Source organism: Drosophila virilis, chromosome 3 (assembly GCF_030788295.1).
Source record: "Drosophila virilis strain 15010-1051.87 chromosome 3, Dvir_AGI_RSII-ME, whole genome shotgun sequence".
NCBI lineage: Eukaryota > Metazoa > Arthropoda > Insecta > Diptera > Drosophilidae > Drosophila > Drosophila virilis.
The window spans coordinates 12,399,847-12,419,714 of record NC_091545.1 but is presented as its reverse complement, the minus strand read 5'-3'; the positions used below and the strand labels follow the sequence as shown (position 1 = coordinate 12,419,714).

Below are 19,868 nucleotides of genomic sequence, written 5' to 3'. Positions count from 1 at the left end.
TCAATCAAAACGCAACGAGCTGCCCCATAGCGAGCTGTCATCAATCTTTTGGGCCAAAGTGTGCAACGGTGCGTATGCGTAATGTGCGCATGACAAGCTAACCGGCTGCTGTGGGGCGCCTCGGGGCGTAAGCTGAGGTGTTACCTAGTAATTAATCAGGCTGCTCAATCCAAAAACAATGACACTAATCAGCCATAAATGGCTGCACGCGTTCGGCTGATTAGATGAACGCCAATTTAATTGGCGATTGTGCGGGAGGCGCAACCGAAATCAGCCTCAAGGATATACAGAAACCAACACAAACACGCATACAAATGCTTGAGCAAATCTGTGTTGGAACCGAAATGAAATGAAAATTCCGGCCATAATTAAAAGTGCTATGCAGGATGCGAGCTGAACATGTGTAAAATGTGTGCTAGGCACCAGCCAGGACATTGAATGACAGAAACTAGAGTTGCCCTGGCTCTGGCTCTGGCTGTGCTATGCAGGACACCAAAGTCAGACACTAGAATTTTTGCCAGCTGTCGGCAATGGGAGGAGACGTGTGACAGCTATGGGCAGGAAGTGTGAAGAATGCGGAAGGGGGCAAGGATGTGAAGAGCACGAGCGTATACTGAGATTCGAGCGTGCACACAAACAATGCGGCAAACGTTAAGGAAGCTGGGTAATATTCATTACTTGCATGCAGCTGACCCAAAGGACAGCACAGGACGCGACGGAATGGGACAGCTGCCAGCAGGACGCACTGAAAATAATGTAGTCTACTTATGGGCGCCAGCTAACAGGCAAATGCAAAGGCAACAGAGTTGCCTACCCTGTAGGGACTAAATCTTAATGGCTATATGTTTAAAAATCGAATTAAGCTATATCGGAAAACTGAATACAACAGGAATTCAGGATATATAGAATATTCCAATTCGATCGAACCATCTTAACAGGAGTTCCTTAGAACTTTACCTAAAAGATAAAGTTTGGACAGCGAGGATTCAAATGCTTTCGAAGTGTGCTTAGGGTATCTTCAAGTCGGGCACTCCCAACTGAAACATTCTCATGTGTTAAGGAATGCAGCAGACAAACACGCCGTAGAGCGAGTATGCAAAGTTTAGCGCACAGCTGCAGTTTGGGGCATGTTGCATGTTTGTACTCTATTATGGGGTAAATTTAATTTACTGCTGTTGCCGCCGCTGCAGCAGCCAACAGAAACGACATTAAGATGTCGAAGCGACGGACTATTTTGTGCAACTGCCTCAAAATGTGGCAGCTTTACGAACTCTGCACTCGGACGTAAATTGATTTAAGTGCATGTCATAGCATATGGCCAGCCAGACGGGCGAGTCCTTTTTTCACAGAGCTCCTGCCGGCCGCTGTTTAAATCGCTTAACAAGCCCCGTTCGTTGCTTATAAAATTTGCTCGTAAAATGGTTTACGGTACAAGGCGTGAGAGAGAGAGAGAGAGGGAGAGAGGCAGCTCTAACTGTAACTGTATTTCGTTTGCTGGCAACTGCACTCTAATCATATTTTGCTAGAACCGGAACCGGATACGTAATTGGTTTACTCGACTGCAGTGGTACAAGCGCTTAATAAACTTGTTCCACGCCACATCAGGAACGGAAGAGTGAAGTAGTGAGAAAGAGAGGGGAAGAGGGGGCAGTCAGTTGGCAGGTTAGTGCGTTACGGCAAATGATCCGCAAATTGTTGCAATGCATATAATCGAATGTGTGCGCTGCGAGCTGTTTAATGGGGCGTGGTCGACATAAAATGTGAGTCCCCAAACAAACTCCCCAAACGTTGTTTATTACGGCCAAGATTCGAGCGTGGCCAACAAAACAAAAATGCGGCAGTGTGCGGGAAATTTAGTACTTGTCTAGAGGCTGCCATAACATGTCCTTGACACTCTACGCAGCCAACGTAACTGACTTCAAGGTCTTCTTCCTCTTCATATTGTGTTGTCATACAGTGCCTATACAAGCCAAGCAACAACTCACACACACACATACACACGCACAGTCACACGCACACAACCCTAGCAAACATCTAGTGCGCCTTTCGTTGCGTTTTTGTTTCCCACTTGGCCATAACTTTGCCGTTGTTGTTGTTGCTCTTGTTGGCACTGCGAATGATTTAAAACTTTTCTTGTTATTTTCATCTTTAACAAGTTTTTGCTGGCGCTGCATTCGCTACCACTATCAAAATAAGAGAGAGGGCTCTACGATTGCTTCGACTCGGGGGTACTATTTGAGCGTCTAAAGTTGTAGGCAACAAATTAATTTAATGTCAGACACAAAACTTCTCGGCATACGGCTGGAGTTTGGGTAATAGTAAAGGAATTTTGGTTGGCTTATCCTCTCCGTATTTGCTGCTTACTTACTGCGGCCACGAATGAAGTGCCAATGATATAAATTCATTAAAGGCTGTAACAAAGTTCCATATGCATGCTAAAATTTAACTATTATTCGGCAACAGTTTGATATGTTCACACGTGTGCTCTGAGAGAGTCTATAAACAGAAGCTGCGTGATGGGTATTTAAGTTTTAGCTATATGAGTGGGGCTTACACTTGGCTGGCATGAAGGACAGGTGTAAATACATTAATCTTGTTTTAACTTGTGGGTAAAGAGAGAGAGAGTAAGGAAAGCTGAGAGGAATTGGAGCAGTATAAACACAAGCAAAAGTCGTTTAGATATCTCTATCTATCTTACCCCCACGCAACACTTACGACATAATTATAAAAAAAAACCTGATGTGTATATCTTTTGTTGTCATTTAGCTTTCATCAATTACCACCTATTTGCATAAACTTTAATTGATTCACCTGTGTCATAAAATTCATGGCAAATGTCAATAGTCAACTGGAAAATGTCGCGTGACTCATGCTTGAATCGTAGCTATTCGCTTGGCTCGCCCACTGCCGCGCCCACCCACAACCAGAGCGAGGTTCAGTCTCAGTTAGCCAGTTGGCAACGAACTGAAGCAACTGACCGCACTCACATTGCCATTTACTGGCATTACAACCATTTAGCCACACTACACTCCTCGGGCCACCTTTTATACTTAATTGCACTTGTCGGCATTTGTTTTACACTGACCCCAAACGGAAGAGCACACATCTGCCACGCCGCTCGTCTCGGCTCTCCACGCCCCTCAATTCACAGCATATTTTATGTTTTCGAGTTGAGCATGGCATAACATAAATTGCCCTCACAGCGAGCAGCAGCGAAATAAAAAGTTTACATTTTATACATTGTGGATTTCTACCCTTTTTGTGGTTAATAAAAAATGTTATTAACTTTGTGACCCCTTGACATATATTTACGAATTTTGAAACAACTGCAACTGAATTGAACTAATCAAATCTGTTTAGTCTTCAGCTTATATACCCTGCTTTTTGTGGCCTTATCAGTTAATAAAATAAAAACTCAGATTCTTGTCAGTTCGGTTCATTCTTCAGGTCTTTAGGTTCAGCTTTTGGTCTAGTTATATAGGCTCATGGTTCGGCTCAAAGTAGAAAAGTGTATTTAATCTTCGTTGGCGTGCAAATAGATCTTATTATTTCTCCTTGTTTTATACGAATTCGTATTTATACGTCGTGAAAGTAAATCGTTTGTTGCCATATAAATCGCTCTTCTCTCTGGGCAACAATACGTTCTCATTCTCGTTCACGTTCTCGTTTTCGTCTTCGTTTTATGTTTTGTTGGTTTGCGTGTTTGCCCAGTCGAATTTATAGCTGTCCATTTCCACGTTTGCTGAATTATTGTAAACGTAAATTGAAAATAGCAAAGCAAGAAACAAATAAATAAATATTGCAGTTGGCTGTCGCTCCAATTGCTGCTACAGCTGTAGCTGCTGCCACTGTTGACCCCCGACTTACTTCAGGGCTTGCCCCCAGCCCCCAGCTCCCAGCTGACGCAGCTAGCTGAAACATTTGTATTACATGGGGCAGATGAATTGTTGCGAGTTTCAAGCTACAGAATGTGCAATGTGGATAGCTTGAAGATAGCTTTGTGGCTTTTGCCTAAAATGTCGGCATGCATATTTCAACAGCGACTCTCAAGCTATCTGTCTCATTCCCCCTCTGCCGCCCCCCTCTCTGTATTTGCTTTATTCAAATCAAGCAACAATTTTGCCAAAAATCAATTCAAAAAGGTTAGAAGCGAGCCGTTTTAAATATGCATGTCATGAGTGCGAATAAATATTGTATAACGTGAGCCCCCCAGAAAAGGGATTAAAACCAAATTGAATACATCATCAGATGGCGAAACACTTAAAAACTGGCAAACAAATGTAAATATTTAAGCTACAGGCACAACAGTTTGTGTGTGGCATGGGCTATGGGCAGAGTCCTTTCGACATTCGACTGTCTGTTTCTGCCATCTGACTTTGACAGCTTGAAATGGCTCAGCGTTTGATTGAGTTCACGGCTCTTAAGTGTTATTTAATTCTATGCTGCTGCCAGCACATTAGAAGTCTTATGTCAATGTGTGCGTACTCACATTTTGCGGGCTCAATTTCGTGTCAACGACGCAGTTCAGGTAATTTCCCGTGCAACGGAAATTTTAGCAGCCATTTTGTCGCTGCTATTCCAAACGACATTTTATTTATGTGCGCTCATAATTCAACTGTAAATGTCGCACACACACACACACACGTGCAGAGACCGACACATTAGCCGCGACGTTGCCGCGACAGCCAAGTGCCGCTAGTTTCCGTTTCCGGCGCAAAGCTGGCAGCCAGCCTTGCAAAATTAACAACAATGGCGGCGATAAAGACGCCATCGCATTGTATGCGTGTATATGTGTGCGCTCGTCTGTGTGTGTTTGTGCACGCGACTTTGTGTGCGTGTGTGGCTTTTGTGGCTTTAAGTAGCAAAATGTGCATGGCCCCCTGCCAGCCCATCCCCTTTCCCACCACGCCCACAACAGCCCGCCAGCCATTTAGTTGCTGATTTTCTTACACTTTTTAGCGTTGCCCTCGTCGCTAGTTTGCCAACATTTTACGGCGGAGTTTTTGCTATACGTGCCCAGTGCATTTGGCTGACTTACGAGCGTATGTGTGCGAGAGTGGGAGTATGTGTGTGTGTGTGTGTGTGTGTGTCTGTGGCATTGTACTTAGGGGAGCGGTTAGCAGGCAACCGCTACGGATTTATGTAGTCTTGGCGCGCACTTTCGACCCAACTTGGGCCAATTGAAATGTCACGTTGTGCAATGAATGCAAACGTAATGATGCGGTTAATGTTGTGCAAGCTACGGAAAACGAAAACCATTTCGGAATACGGTTGACACATAAATTTCCCAAATAAAATATATGTGCATCTAAGATACTTAAATCATGTATTAGTTGCATATGAATAAATTGTGCTAAAAATTACAAATATAATTTCCGGAGTAGCCACAATTAATAATATATAAAGTATATTTCTTATCTAAACTGTTTTGTCTACCCATAAAAAATAAAACTACAGGTTATTTAATTTTCAAAACTCATTAAATAGAAATTTGCATTAAATATGCATTAATTTACGCCCATTAGGCTAAATTAGGAATATTGATTTAAAAGCTATTTAAAATTATAACTACCATTAGCTAAGCCGCTGGCGAAAAAATCAAAAATCGAATTGCAGTCTATGCTCATTTTCACGGTCTAGCGATAATTTTTGCCATTTGCAAAGTGAACAAAAACTTTTGCCATTTCGCATTTCACATTTACACATAGACGTATATGGCATACACAAGTATATGATATCCATTATAATTTTTCGCTGTCTGTACTCGCAAATCTCCGGAATGGTGCAGCAGCATTTGGTGGCGCGTTCGGTTAGCTGAAAATGTGTTATTGATGTGCGCTCATGTGAATTGAAAGCATTTCGAAATGTCAATGCTTCAATGTTTTATTTCCCCGATGCACTTTTGCAATTGCTGCAACTATTTGACGCCATATATCAATATAATTTATGTATATAACTTTTGTCTGCTGCGCTCGTATTTTATTTAATTCGCACGATTGCTCTCTATTTTATTTGTTGTATTATTTTTCAATGGAGTTGTCGTGGAACTATGCCAACTATGTCCAAAATCGAGACCTGTTCAGCAACTATTTGCATCTTCACTTTCATTGCGAGACTTCTTCTCGGCGTACTAATCTCATGGCAATGAACTTTGGCCAATTCGGGAGAGTTCTTATTGCTTTATTCTGGTATCAATGGTATCTAGAGTGGCAGCTGAGCGGAGAGCTGTCAAACTAGTTTTCTGAACGAAACCGAAATGAAGCTGGTTTTTGTTTAGCCTGTGGTTGCTACGCTCTACGGTTTCTGTTGCATGCCGCATGTGGAACCCAATAAGATGGCAAACTTAAGAGCGGGACTTAAAGAGCCACAAACAACAACTTAAGCGTGCAACAACTGCTTAGTCCACACCCGGAAAACAATATATTCTGATATGAATACATGTACACACCAAACACGTATATCTAGATGCTATATATTCGATATGGCCGCTGGGCGAATGCATATAAATGAGCATGATAAATATATTTAGTTACTTGGCATGTATAGGGATTTTGCAGGCGTTGCTCGGCACAAGCAAAACAATCAAATGCCAGGCGAACATGCAAAGTCCTCACACCCACCCAGAGATAATACAGAAACTGTACTAAGCATGGCAGCCACACTCACACACACACACACACACACACAGAGCATTACACACAAGCACACAATAGATTGCTTTGGGTTTGCCATTCATTCATTTGCCGTGATGTCCTTTGCATGCATGCCTACGGGGGCGTATACGTAACATGGTCGCTGCCTCCATTGCCGCTGGCAACTAGCAACTGCTTTTGTTCAACATGACAAAGACATGACAGCATACGCGGCTCAGTGAAGAAAAAAAATGGTGCCTTTTGTAATGCTTTTAATGCTTTGGCGAAAGTTTCGCTTGGATTGATTTATGACAAGGTTTTGAGCGTGGCTGAAGAGGGGCCACATTGGCGAATCGATGGGCTGCTTTAAAGGTCACAGGGAGGCTGTGTAATTGCGGCCAGCTATGAAAGCCAGGCGTTATCTTTTGGGCATACCGCTCTGTGCTTGGCCTCCAAATTGATTGAGATTGAACTGCACTCGGTTCTTGCAGGACAAAACCCCAAGCCCCAACCATTTGTTAGCCTGACAAGGGCCAATACCAACTGCCGCTTGTCACTTAACAATTCATCAATTTCATTTACTTTTGCATTTTCAATCAGAATGCGAGCAGCCAGTCAAGATATATTGCTATGTAAGAAGTACAAAGGAACTGCTTGCCAAAGAATGCCAAAGATTTATTTCATTTCCATTTCTTTTTTTTTGCTGAAAATCAAAATCAAATGCCATCGAATCAACTCAGCAGCTTGTGTTGCACATTTCATGACAAAACTTAAATACTCCCTGAAAGGGTATAACTCTTTATATGCTGCAAAGTTTTACTCTGTGTGGTATTCATTTATTGTGGTTTGTGCACTTGTTGTGCAGTTCTTGTTGTTGTTGTTCAGCGCTCATTTGCATAAGGAAAACTTGTTAATAATGGCAACTAAGTTGCCTGTTTATACAACCAGCACATACACGCACACTTTTGCAATCACACAGCAGCTAGCAACAAGTTTAGCAGAGCTTAGACAAAGTTTTTAATTGAGTTTCAGTTATTCTGCCTAATACAGAGGCGCTCTGAAGCGATTTTCCGAAGGTGTTGTACCTAAGCTTGTTTTTATATCTCACTCATTATTTTCCCTTGGCTGTCGACAAAGTTTCGGGCGCTCAATCTCGGTCATAATTATGGTAGTACAAATTTATGACTGGCTGCCGCAGGACCTTTTTTCCTCTGCTCAAAGTTACTTTCAAATTTATGCAAATGACAGACCGGGCGGTAAGTTATGCCATGTCAAAAATCACGCGACTAATTACTCAAATTATTAATTTTCCGGTCGCCCAGCAAAATTACAGAGAAAATATTCTGCTAAAATATGCTGCATAATATATGTTATTTTGTTGCCTGACAATTTTCTCGTGGATGCTACAATATTTGCATAACGAAATGCAAATAAATGAATCTCTAATCAACGGCAAGCACACAACTGCCACGCCCAGCTGCCTTTCAAAGCGAAAACTTTGCTCATGTTTTCAAATTCAAAAACCCCAGCCAGAACTTTTGTTTTTGGCTTTCAACTTGTGTTTGCCACACAAACTGTGAAATGGCACAGCCAACTGCAACTGGAACACACCAAGAAATTTCTTCTTTTCAACTTGACCAAAGCCTTTCACCTTATTATGCTCCGAGTTCTGGTTGATTACATTTGTATATAGTATATACATATATTTGTGTGACGTTTCCCTAACCTCATGATTTATAAAGTGAGCACAGATTGGCCAATGCGCGCAATTGTCATTTAACTACGGGCCTGACTGAGTCGCTTAATGAGTTGAGGCAACTGATAAGAATTTTTGGAGTTTAAATGTTGAACGTTTTGTCATTTGAACTCTATTAAATTAGTTATTATAGATTGATAGATAAGCAAATATTTTGAAAAACAAATAATGCATTCGATTATAGTTGTAATGCTGAAAGAATTTCCCAATTATTCGTTTAAGGCATTTGTTAGCCAACAGACGATGTGGCTACCATTTGTGCTCGTGCTGATGATTACGGGAGCTCTCTCAGCTACTTCTTCTAAGTTAACAGAAAGTGATAGTACGCGGTATTATCGGCCTGACTGTGCATGCAAAATTATATCAAAGGCCCCTCAATAATGCAAAACTTGGTAAGCAGAACTTTCAAATATAATTCGTGTTGAACTCTATTCGTTTTAGGTAAATCTTAGCCTGTTTCGCAAACTTTTGCAAGATAATGGCCACGTCCAATCAGCAATTATCGTTTAATAAGATAATTATTGAAAATTTATCAAAAAATTCGAACATTAATCATTCGTGTCCATATGATGTGAGTATGTCCTTGCTTATTCAAAGTATTTTAGTGAAGTATATCTGAGAGATCGAGTAATGTGTATTTATAATAGCATGATTTTATTGTGCGCGACTTGGTATTTGAGCCAGAACATTTTAAATTTTTGCCACTGCCGAGTGGCGAATATAGACGAGCTTTGCAGATATGCATCAGAACTATCAGTAATGAGCATAATTCTTATAATTATTAGAATTATAATCCTTGCTTAAATTGAGCTGAACACTTTTCAACTTTGATTTGTTAATGCAATTTCCGGCAGCAACATCAAAAAACCACAGGAAATTTAGCCTGCTTTAAATTTGCGCATTTTGTTGCCAATTAGCTGTGCAGCGAGTTTAATTAGTGCAACAACAAGCCACAAATTTCGTTGGTCCTACGATAGTTTATAGCGCATTTCATTTGTGCGTGGCAGTTCCTAATTTGCATTTTAAGCTAGTTTTGTGCATATCGGAACTGCAATTGCCGCACATGAGTCACGCCAGACATCTAATCCCTGCCATAATACATGTGAGCTCGGCCAATCATTTTATCGAAATTCGTTTTGAACAATAAATCTGTAATTATATTATTGTACATTTAATCAGGCTCATCAGATCTCATTGCAAATATAAATTTAGATGTCGCCTGGTTATTTGGCTTATATGTTTTGCTAGCTGTTGGAAAATGTGGGATCCATTTATGCATTTGCTGTCCAATCCTCTCACACGCAGTCATGAGTGTATTGAAATTTGCCCGGCGCACAAAAGTAGGCAACATAAAATGATGCCATGTTAATTTGATTTACAATGTAGTCGCCATGGTCGTATTAGTTCAGTTTATTACTCTGAATATCGATCTAGCATGCAGCTTTAATAAATCATTACATGATTTTGAGCCTTAAGGCATTTGGAATTCAGACTTCTGTAGAGTTATAAGAAAGTTTTGCATGCGATTTTATAACAGCTGTGACACATATGGTTTTAATTGTTGCAAAGGTAATTAGGAAGTTATTTTGCGATTTTGGAAACTTTCAAAAAGTGTTAATTTTGTTACCTATAATACACACATGGGCTCTTAATGGACTGTAAATATTTATAATTTCTATTTTTCCATTCGACTGTGCGTTCGGTTTAGTAGTTGAAATTTATCGCTAAGCAACATACAATGTGGGCTCCACGTGTGCTCCTGATGCTAGCCACAGGAGAGCTTCACTAGAGGGAAACTGTGAGCCGATTTACAAACTTAGAGTGCCAGATGTTGGATCCCTCGTATACTACCTATCAGCAAATGTGCTCGAAAAATAGTTGGTCGTGTCCTTGAATGTATATGCGAAACTGAATCAAGGACCAATTAAAAACGGCAAGGTACGTTGCAATTGGCAGTTATGAGTTAATAGTTGATTGATTCTAGGTAAATCTCAGTTTTTGCCGAAAATACAGCGGGTTTCGTTCATTTATGTTCAATAACACCTTTGACTTCTGCAGATTCACGGAAAAACCTAGCTGCAAATTGTCATTTGAAAAAATATTTTTTTAAATCCCTAGCGTCTACGTCTAACATGAATCGCTCGTGTCCCTATGATGTGAGTTAAAGCTGAATGAGATTCGAATACATTTGCTATTCAAATACTTGATTTTATAGCGACATGATATCCAAGGAGGAGTACCACAGGTGTTTGCCTTTGCCATCGGGTCAGTATAAAATACAAATTATGGCAGGCACTAACAACAAGTGGAAAACAAATGTCAACGTCCATTTGTTACACAACGAAGATTAATTAAAAAATTGATAAACACTTGAATTTCGATCGATATGGTTCGAAACTTTTTAATAGCAGATATTTGATGAATTTCGGGAGTCATTCCAGTTAAACGATTTTAATAATAATATTTAAATGTTGCTCTACGCTTTCTACCTATCAATCGGTTAAAGTGGGTAACATCAAGTTGTGCAATAACCTGGAGTTGCTTATGCTATACATAGCTGAGGTTAACTGCGAGTGTATATAATATACATTTTTGATCTAGTCAAATTCGTGTGCCCATCAATTTAAACTATCGATTTTTAGCCCAAGAATGTCGACATTAACAAAGATGGGAATATCGAATTGACTAAGTATTGTGCGTGCCTCTTTCATGTATTTAAAAATGTACGTTGTGGAGTGCAGGGTATTAACTCGTTGAGATAGCATAACACTAATTTGTTTTTAATAACGTTTCTGATTTATTGATTCTATGAATTTGAATATTTTTTACATGGGCGGTTTGGTCAGTCGTCATTGCGTGTCGCCACTCGCCAAAACGATGTGGGTTACATTTACGCTCCTCTTCCTGGCCACAGAAGGGCTCGCGGCCAGTGTCACCCGCTTCACAAACATAGAGTGCAAGATGTTGGTGCCGGCTTATGCCACCTATCAGCAATGCGATCTCAAAATACTTGGCCGTGGAGTCGTGGGCTTGAATGTGCATGCAAAGTTGAATCAAGGACCGTTTAACAACGCGAAGGTATGTGTTGTTACGATTCTTGATGGAATGAGCTAATCTTCTATGCTTAAGGTTAATCTCAGCTTTTGGCGCAAGTACAGTGGGTATCGTCCATATATCTTTAATACAACCTTTGACTTTTGCAAATTCATGGAAAAAACTAGTAGAAAATTGTCCTTTGAAAAAATATTTTTAGATGCGCTAATCGAGAATTCGAATATAAATCACACGTGCCCGTATAAAGTAAGTCAAGTTTTTCATTGATTAATTGATTGATTGACATTAATTTAGTGTATATATTATATATTATATTTCAGGATGCCTTAATTGTGAACAACTTGGTATTCAAATCCGAGTTTGTCAGGTTTCTCCCATTGCCAACCGGACAGTATAAGATACAGTTAATGGCGGCAACCAACAAGGAGTGGAAAACGGTTGTCAGTGTACATTTTGCACACACAGAAGATTTAATAAATAGTTAATGTGTTAGAGTTAAAGTTTTGACTGTACACTGACTACTTGGTATGCTATGAGATACCCTGTACGTGGTTACAACAATTTTAGCTTTGAGAAATTAATTCTCGTTCTTAATTTAACCGATTCTCATATTTTTATTATAAGGTATTCAAATGTGTACCAAAGTACAGACTTTACAATTTAGAGAACGTTTATTTTAAACTTTGGTGAAGGGTATTGAGCAAACTTGTGGTTTTTAATTCTAAAATATATAAATTGGATATCGATATTTATCGACTTTATAAACTTGGTCTGCAGAGTTTAAAAACAACTGCACATAACTTTATCAAAACAACACGAGTTATATCTTTATCAAAGCGTAACGCGATTCGCGACAAAACTGGAGTTAATTAGATGAGCTAATGATCCGCATTAAATTGATTTTGTAATATTTATCTGATTCAACCACAGACATTATTATATAGGGCACATTTTAAGAGATTCTAATGTGGTGTTTAAGCAATGCAGGCTTAATTTGAGGTGGCGATAAGTTTGGATATATATATTATGAAATGCATCAGGTTGTCACCATCAAGCTGAAAGCATGTTACCAAAACTCAAGACAGAATATGTATGTACAAAGGAATTCTAGATACACTTTTGTAATTAAGCAGAGAAAACGAATTGAAATCACAAGTGTCCCTTTGATGTGATCTCTAACTCTTGACATGGAAAGAATATTTGAACTTAATCTTCTGTAGATATCAGCATGATATAAATGTAAGTTACATTCTCATTAGGGACGCATATTTGGGCCAATGATAAAGACTTCCGGGCCAGCTTTTAATAATAGTGAGCAACATTTGGAAAGCAATTGTCAATGCACATTTATCCCACTTAGAAGATTTATGTGGTCTTTAAATTTGTAAAATTTGTGTTTTCAAACACAAGCTTGTTATTCAACAGGCATATGAATAAAACGATGCAAGTAAATAGTTATAAGAATTTCAAATATGAGTCAGCATGACATTAATCTCGTTCAAGCATTGTTGTGGCAGTTCAATGTGAATGTTTGTTTGTTATTTAATGAAGATTTTCATAAATAGCTAACATGGTAGAACAAAAGTTGCCGAAAATCGATAAATGTTCGGCAGAAATTCGTATAAGAGGCGTACGGCCTGGTGCAGGTCCTTGGGCCGCATTTAATTCGATTTGCTGGCAACAAGCCTTTTGTGTGCGTCATGACAAAGCTGCACTTTGCTGCAGGGCCGATGAAATTGAATTTCCCCTTGGGGCCAGAGCACAATAAAATGCGTTTAAAGTGCCAATTGGCGCATCGATTTGCCATAAACGCCCATAAATGCCCATCAATGCCATCAGCTTTGGTGTGTGGCAGCTAGTCAGCTCTCTAAGGCTGATGCCATAAAATACGCGTTAAATTGCAATAACCAGCAAATCCAACCAACTTTTCCTGTCCGCTCGCATCAACATTTTAAAAGATAAAACGATGCTCTGACAACGTAAACGTCAATTATCCGGGTCCTTGCTGGCTGTCTGTCTGGTTTGCGCCAACCGATGATTGAATGAGCCTGGCCTCCAAAAAAAAAAAAAAATGTGAAAACAAACGAAAAAACAAAAAAACTAAACCAACAAAACGGTTCGACAACATTTAAGCCTTGTCAACAGCAGCCGTAACTGTATCGGTTGACACTTTGAAACTAATCCTCTTGCAAAATGTTTGATTTATGTCAACTTTATCGACTGGACACCCTAAGCTGGCCCACAATTCCAGGGCGTGTGCCATTTTGCCACAAATTCGTCATATTTTCGACTACAAGGCTGCCACTAAGAAACGGTTTGAATTCCCAATACCATTCTGTTATTTAGCCCAGCAAGCAAATCAATACAACACGTAAAAATTAAATTTGGTTTACTCTGAATAAAAAATATAAATAGTTGGATTGTTTGTGCTAGTTAATAAATGAAATTTTGCTAATATTGAAAATTTAATATCAAAGCAAATAACGAACGATTGAAAAAATGTGAAACGTTATTGAAAATCTATAAAGCAGGGGATTAGCCAACAAATTGAAGCGTACATTCAAAATGAGTGGCATTTATGATGCGGGGAAGTTTAAATATTGCCAATTTCTAACAATAAATCGCATTTATAATTCATGTGCTAATTGCATGTAATTAATTGTTAAAATACTTTTTCATGCGGTAAACAATTAACTCACACAAGAAGACTACAAATGCCAGGCACAAGGCCCATGCCCAGCCCAGCCAGACCCAGAACAAGTCGCCCACCTTGAAGTCGTAAAATGGCACATACGGATACGGATCCTTGCCACTGATCTCGCCAAGTGCGATTAGCTCGCCCAAGGACGGTTTCTTCCAGTGCAAGAGGAGCCCGGTATCGTGCACTCGAAACATGAGCTCTTCCAGTGGCTCCGCAAAGATGGAGTTCGCCTGCAAGGGCACGGAGGCGAGAATCTTGTAGCGAAAGATCAGGCCAGGCTGAAAGCATAGCACAGGCCTTTGAAATAGATTCTGCTGCTCTTTGATAATCTGCCATTCGGTGGATGTCATAGAGAATGCTTTCGATTTGTTCATACTTTTGCGCTCCTTATAAAAGAGGTTTGTCTGTAGAAATGTGATCTTTGATCTGATGATATCGATGGGAGTGCCCACATCCATCATGTTCACATAGAAGTGTTCACCCTCGGTAAAGTGAATGCTCAGATGAGAGTCTCGCAGCTCCTCAAAAGTGGTAACCATCCGTTCCATTGGTCGCTTGGTCAGCAGCGTCTTCAAATGGGCTGCAAACAGTGTGCTAAAAATCAGGCCCAGCAGGAACAGCTGGGCGTGAGCCAGTCGTCCGCTGTTCGTGGCATGTGCGTACAGCTTGCACGGCTGCCCAATAATGCCCGAGATCATGCGCTCATTGAACACCAGATTGGTCCAATCCACCTGCTGTTGCATCAGCAGCCAACCAAAGCAAGTGTCCAGCAGCGCAAAGACACAGTAGCTGCCGAGTAGCACAACCAGCATGTTCCAGCTGCACACTATTTGGTATACCTCGGCCGTGTGCACACGCGCAAACTCCTGCATCAGCTTGGCCACAAAGCCCGTCATGCGCAGCTCACCTGTCTTCCGATCCCGATAGCCCAACGAACGCGGCGACACCTGATCGGGCAGCGTGCGTGCCGTCAGCCCATGGTAGTTATATTGCCTGGCAAAGATAGGGCTGCTGTTCGGCTGTAGCTGTAGCCAGTGCTCCTTCGCATATGGCTGCAGTTGATAGGCGTTGCCTGTGCCCAGCTGCAGCAGCACCACATGAGGAAAATGCAGCTGCCGCGCAGTGTTGGCCAGCGCCCGGAGCTGTTGTACCGTTGCGTGCTGCAGCAAGAGGAGCAGCCGCGCATGCCGCATGTTGTACAGATTGTTGGCCAGTGCCTGCCACAATGCCAGATCCATCTTCACATCGCTAGTCAGGCATATTAGTGCCAACATTTCCGTGCTCTGGCTGCTTTTGAGATAAAAGTTCGCCTCGCTGCTAAAGCGCAAAACTGGCCACGTGGCGGCAGCCGCCACTTGCTCCATTTGGCTGCAGGGCAGCTGGCGGCTGTGCCTGAGCAACAAAAGCGTCTCGCAATGCTGCTCCTGGTGGCTGCGTTTCAGCAGCTCGTTTACCGTTAAAGCCAGATTGCCTGTACTGCCCAGCAGCAGGAGAGTTGGAACCACGGCTGGCCACATGTTGCGGCAGTCTGTTTGCCGCTTGGCTGCAGCTCTGGGGACCCGTGGCTTATCTCTCGGATCGAGGTTAATTAGCGGCCGTTAGAAATGTTTGGAAGTGCGGCTAATGGTCAAACAACGAATTCACAGTGCCACACATTAAAAAACTCTTAGCTTTAATGAAGCTATTTAAAGCCATTTAATTTATGATTGTGGTGAATGGATATGAAAGCCCTGACAGGGCTAGACCACAATAATTAAGAATATTGCAGTCGGGTGCATCCGACTATATCATACTCATTGACAAACCAAGAGCAGGGTAAAATGGGCTGCCTAAATTGGGCAAATCTGTCGAACACTGGAACAGGATTTGCCAAGCCCTCAGTGGAAATAGCCATATAATCTTATTAACTTATCGCATTCGCTCTTTTAAATATGCTAAATTTAACAAAATAGTTGCTGCAATTGCCTAGCCTATTATTTATTATGCCCAAAACTGTGAAATTGTTAAATCCTCTTATGGAATGCACTTCGTTTGCTTTGCTAAATGGCTTAGAAGAGCTTAAATGCTTGAAAGTCGTTTATTAAGCAACAATTGAGGCTTGCTTTTTGCTTGCATAAGTCTAGAGCTTAATCTGCGGCCAATTGGCTTTTTAATCATATCTCAAGTCGCATTTGAGAAAAACTTTATGCATATTTTAAGCTGTTAATCTGTGTTACATATTTAATTGCTCTCATGAAATATCAAAGTTTTTACTTGGCTGTATTCAGATCCTTCCATGGGGAACGCAACGTAAAGCAGTGCAAAACTTTTCAACAACTTTATGGCCCTTGCGTCGACTCTTGAAATTTTCTACGTTAGCACTTGGTTTTCTTCAATTTTTTGTGTTTAATTTAACGTTTTCCTCTTTCGCAGCTCTTTCAATTAGATAAGTAAATTCTAAGGGCAATGCAAGCAAAACATATATAATCATGCCAGTATTCATGCCCGTGCTCATACGCATACCTACACACACACACACACACACACACACTTGTATTCATTACTTTTCATACTTTAATGCCATTTGAAGAGACTCACGCATTAATTTACACGTCAGTGCATATTTGATTTTATTTTATTTTATTCACATTCACAGTCGTCAGGGGAAATGCACGTAGAGCAGTTGCTCGACATAAGCTCGAATTCAACGAGTGCAGTTTGGGGCATGATCAGCCAGTGAGTGTCAGTGTGACAGTTTAAAGTTTATCAAATTAAAAGACCTGCTAAGCGAAGAATACTATTCAAAGAGAAGCAAGGTGAACTTCTAGCTGCGCTGAGAGTAAAAGAAAGCTGAACCTTTTTTATCGTCCCACTATGCGATTCTCATGAATTCAAGTAGGTCTTACATGTTATATTGCTTTGATTACTTGGATGACATTTAAAGGTTTTGCAGCAAAGAAGGCTGTGTAATAGTTTAAGACCATCCCAAGAGATAGGGTATTTCTGAGTGTGCTATCTGAACTTTTTTCTTTGCTTACTTGTTGTGTTTGCATTTACATAGGACTTGCTGCTGTTGGTGCCAGCTCCCAACAGCTGAATGCTGCGCACCGCGTTGACATGCATAAAATTGCAAAGAATTGTTGCGAGCATAATTTATGCCAAGGCACGACAACAAAGAGGACTACGTCTGGTTGCCTGCCTTTGCCGCGACTGCTGTGCACCGAGGCGTATGCGTAATGTAACATTAATTGTATTTATTTGCTTTGTTGATTGATTTTACCAGCGACATGAAGCCCTGAAGCCTGAGAGCGTACATTTTAATTTGGACCGGCTCTTAAGACGAACCTTCCTGCCATTTGCTAGACAATTGCGTTTATCAAAGTCATTTTGTGTGTCATTTGAGCATTGCCCCAGGGCCACGCCCACATAAATTAACGTAAATTTAACGAAGCATGGATAAAATAACAGCAGCAGCCACAAAGGCAAAGGCTGACAATAAATTTATTGGTTTTTATCAGCTGCTGCCTGCTGTCCGACTGTGCTTATCAAATATGCCGAGTGCTGAGCTCAGCTGGGCTTTAATGCGATACATGTGCATTTAAAGTTCCTGTCGAGCCAGTTTCATGTATCTATAATATAAATATATAAACATATTTATGACTTACTGACTGATTGACTGACTGATTGGCTGACTGATTGATTGCTGATCAACGCTCGAAAAAGTTTGCATAAATATGTTCGGCCGATCAACCGATCTGCTAACAACATATTAACAAATCTTTTTGTGAACAGTCAGAGGAGATTCTCGACGAAATTGTTTTCTAAAAAGGACTTCGACCGGGCAAGGACGGGCACTATTCGCATGGACTAGAGCAGGGCTTACAGGGTTGCGTGTTTTGATTAAAAGACTTTCATGAATAGGTTATGATATATATAATTTCAGCATGTATCTACTGTGTGTGTGCTTGTGTAAAAGTGTGTACGTGTGTGTGCATGCCATAAGATAATTTAGCCGAGGACGCGTTTTATATTCTAGTATATCCCATTAAGAATAACCATTCATTTATATTGACAAATGATTTTTGCAGCATGCTTTTAGGCGCAGTCGTGTCTGCTAAAAAGTACGAGCCAGGCTATTAATTGATTTGACTGGGGCTTTAAAGCTTTAACAGCTGATTTGAGGCTTAACGCCTGGCATTTGGCACGCCCTTATACACACGTGTACGCCCACCCACACACACATACACACACATACACACACAGCCGCATACACACGCAGGACAATCGACAAAGTTTGCCCGAGGTAAGCAAGAAAAAAGTTTGCCAGCCACTTGGCAAGTTACAACATCGATGGGCTGTTGGCACTGCTAAGTGAGGATCCTAAAGGACTCTTTCAGCTGCTGCTGCTGCTTTCCTTTTTGACAATGTGTTGGGTAAAAATGACAAAGCACGGAAGTTTTCTTAAGGGCACGCACTCTCGTTAGATGCCATGATTGAACGCATTTTGAGACACGCATTCCAGCTTGGATTTTAAAGCCGGATTCGTATGTATATTTAACTTAATTTTGTTTTCAGGCCAAAAAACTTTTGATTTAAGCTGTTAAACTGTTTGCCAATACGATTCGGGCTTTTTCCCAGGCGCCGGCGCTTTTAATTAAAAAAGTGACCTGCCCCAAAAAAAAAAAAAGTTGCTAACAGGATTTTCGCACGTTGCCAACAACGCGACAGCCAGTTGAAGTTTTTCACTTTGGTTTTTAATTTTGCTGAAAGTGTTCTACGCTGTCTCTGGCTGTTCTTTTTGTCATTACTGCCAGCAGCCAGTGTAGTTAAAGTTTAACAAATATTTGAGTTCCATTCGAATTTTTGTCAATTAAGTTCGGAGTATGCGGATATATATACAAAACACTTACCCCTAATGCAGCAGATCTCGTTGTTGCCAGCGTATCCTTTTTGTCATCCCTTTTTTTTTTGCGGTTGCCTCTTGTTGGCATTCCATTGATGGTGGCCGCAAAGCTTTTGCAGATGCCTCATGAATACTATTTGCACACACTTGCCACACCTCTGAAAGTATAGACAACGTTGAATATTTGTGAATATCTTGCGAGTGAGTTGTCAGTACTTACGCAAATAAGCCAGAGTGAATATGTGTGTGTGTGTGTGTGTGTGCATTTGTGATTGTGGCATCTGTAACGCCGTCAAATATTTTGTAATTTCGCTTATGTCAGGAATTTCGGTGGGGTGAAGAAATGTGCCTGAAATATGCAAAGAAGACCTTAAGTCAGCGTTGATTTGGGTAAGCCACGAAGAGAACTAGGTATATTTATTAGATTTTCAGAGATTTTGCGAAATAATCCAAGTCTGAGATACCTGAGCTAGAAATGCTGAATATTTAGAGTATTGTAAAAAAGTCAATTTATAATTTTATCAAGCTTGTGTGCCATTTAAACAGAAAGAAATTATAAGATCATATTAAAAAAGAAGTACTGATAATATTTGTATAATTATTTGTCTAATTTATGAAACGCATTACTATCTTAATTATAATGTCTAGACTGAGAGCAAACGTGTTTAATAAGCAAATTGTTTAAACAAACTTTTGACGCTCAGTTGTTTAAAGACAATGCTTGAAAGACCGTAACAAGTCTTGAGTCTTCGGCTAAGAGCACGGGCAGGTGCAAACAACGCTCAGCGCGCCAAGTGCTGCGGCTGGAAAATCAAAACAGAGAAACGCCGCAGCGTTTGGGCC

At 40.7% G+C, this 19,868-nt stretch overlaps 1 protein-coding gene across 1 annotated transcript; it reads right to left on the bottom strand.

Moving 5' to 3' along the window:
• Window positions 1-14,097: 14,097 nt before the first annotated feature.
• On the bottom strand, window positions 14,098-15,660 carry Ir67a (Ionotropic receptor 67a). The gene has a single exon (XM_002047249.1). The coding sequence runs from the start codon at window positions 15,658-15,660 to the stop codon at window positions 14,098-14,100; it is 1,563 nt and encodes a 520-aa protein (XP_002047285.1).
• Window positions 15,661-19,868: the final 4,208 nt, after the last annotated feature.